The sequence below is a fragment of the Sphaeroforma arctica genome (assembly GCF_001186125.1).
Source record: "Sphaeroforma arctica JP610 unplaced genomic scaffold supercont1.8243, whole genome shotgun sequence".
Taxonomy (NCBI): domain Eukaryota; class Ichthyosporea; order Ichthyophonida; genus Sphaeroforma; species Sphaeroforma arctica.
The window spans coordinates 66-1,265 of NW_014032315.1; the positions used below are offsets into that span (position 1 = coordinate 66).

Here is a 1,200-nt window from a genome sequence, read left to right on the forward strand (position 1 = left end):
TTGACTCACGTACACATCTTTGTCAATAAAAGATATATCGAAATATACACGGGTGCGTTGATATACGTATGCGTACGTTATGAATTCGAATGAATATCGAAGCAATACTATGATGTATGCATGTATTTAAGCGTGTAGTTCCTGTCAAGCACAAGCCATAGCCGGTTCTGCATTTTTATACAGAGCCTAAAGTCACAGTATAATCCGCTCACCGTGTTTTTCAGCATTCGTTCATTCCACGGTCTAAACACAGTCTTAGCTTGGGATTCATCAACCGCATTTAGGCACTTGACGCCTTCTCTGTCAATGTGTTTGTACAACGAGTATTCAAACCCTCTTTCGGCAGAGTCATGGTCATGGCTATGTCCACCCCCAGAGCTACCACCGCCATGTGAGTGTCCGTGATTGTGGTCACTCTCAGTCGCCTCGTTTGCGCATGACATAGTGGCTTCGTAGTGTGAACGTATGAGAGTGTGATGGACCTCTCCACATCCATACATATGTTTCACGTCTGTCTTCGTCTTCACACTCTTCTCGCATTCAAAGTAAGATCGACACAATCAGTTAGGGTTTAGGGGTCAGGACTTTAGGGTTTAGGGTTTATATGTACGATTACACTCCTTCGAAAGTGCGTTTTTCCCATACCACTCGCTTGGATGTATTTAAACGATTTCAACATCAACTATATTAGAAGCTAACACAAGCTTACAACCCGCCTGATTTGCCTATAAGCAGCTCGGGTGCTTAAGTGTACAGATCAGCTCAAAAAATTTACTACCGAGACCCGCGGCAGGCATCTAAACTGAGACTATTAATGACATACAGAGCTCCTGAAGTGGCGCCAGTCATATGTTGAATGATTTTCAACATCGAGTAGTATGCTATATCCCCTCACTTTATCAGTCGTAAAGTAGTTATAGCACTCAGTCGCCGGTCAAAAATTGAATGATTTTTAATATCGAGTTATGTGCTATATCCCCTCACCTAACAAGTCATGAAGATGTGCTATATACACTCACTTTATCAAGTCATGAAGTAACTATAGCACTCAGTCGCCAGTCACAATTTGAATGATTCTTAATATCGAGTATTAATGTGCTATATCCCCTCTCTATATCAGTCATGAAGTAAATATAGTACCCAGCCGCCAGTCATGAGTTGAATGATTTTCAATATCGAGTTACGTGCTATATATACCCT

The 1,200-nt window shown here is 41.6% G+C and overlaps 1 protein-coding gene across 1 annotated transcript; it reads right to left on the reverse strand.

Moving 5' to 3' along the window:
• Nucleotides 1-212: 212 nt before the first annotated feature.
• On the reverse strand, nt 213-443 carry SARC_16511 (hypothetical protein; the record flags this gene model as incomplete). Its single annotated transcript, XM_014289382.1, has 1 exon — nt 213-443. A coding segment is annotated over one exon (231 nt), but the record flags the coding sequence as incomplete, so codon positions are not given.
• Nucleotides 444-1,200: the final 757 nt, after the last annotated feature.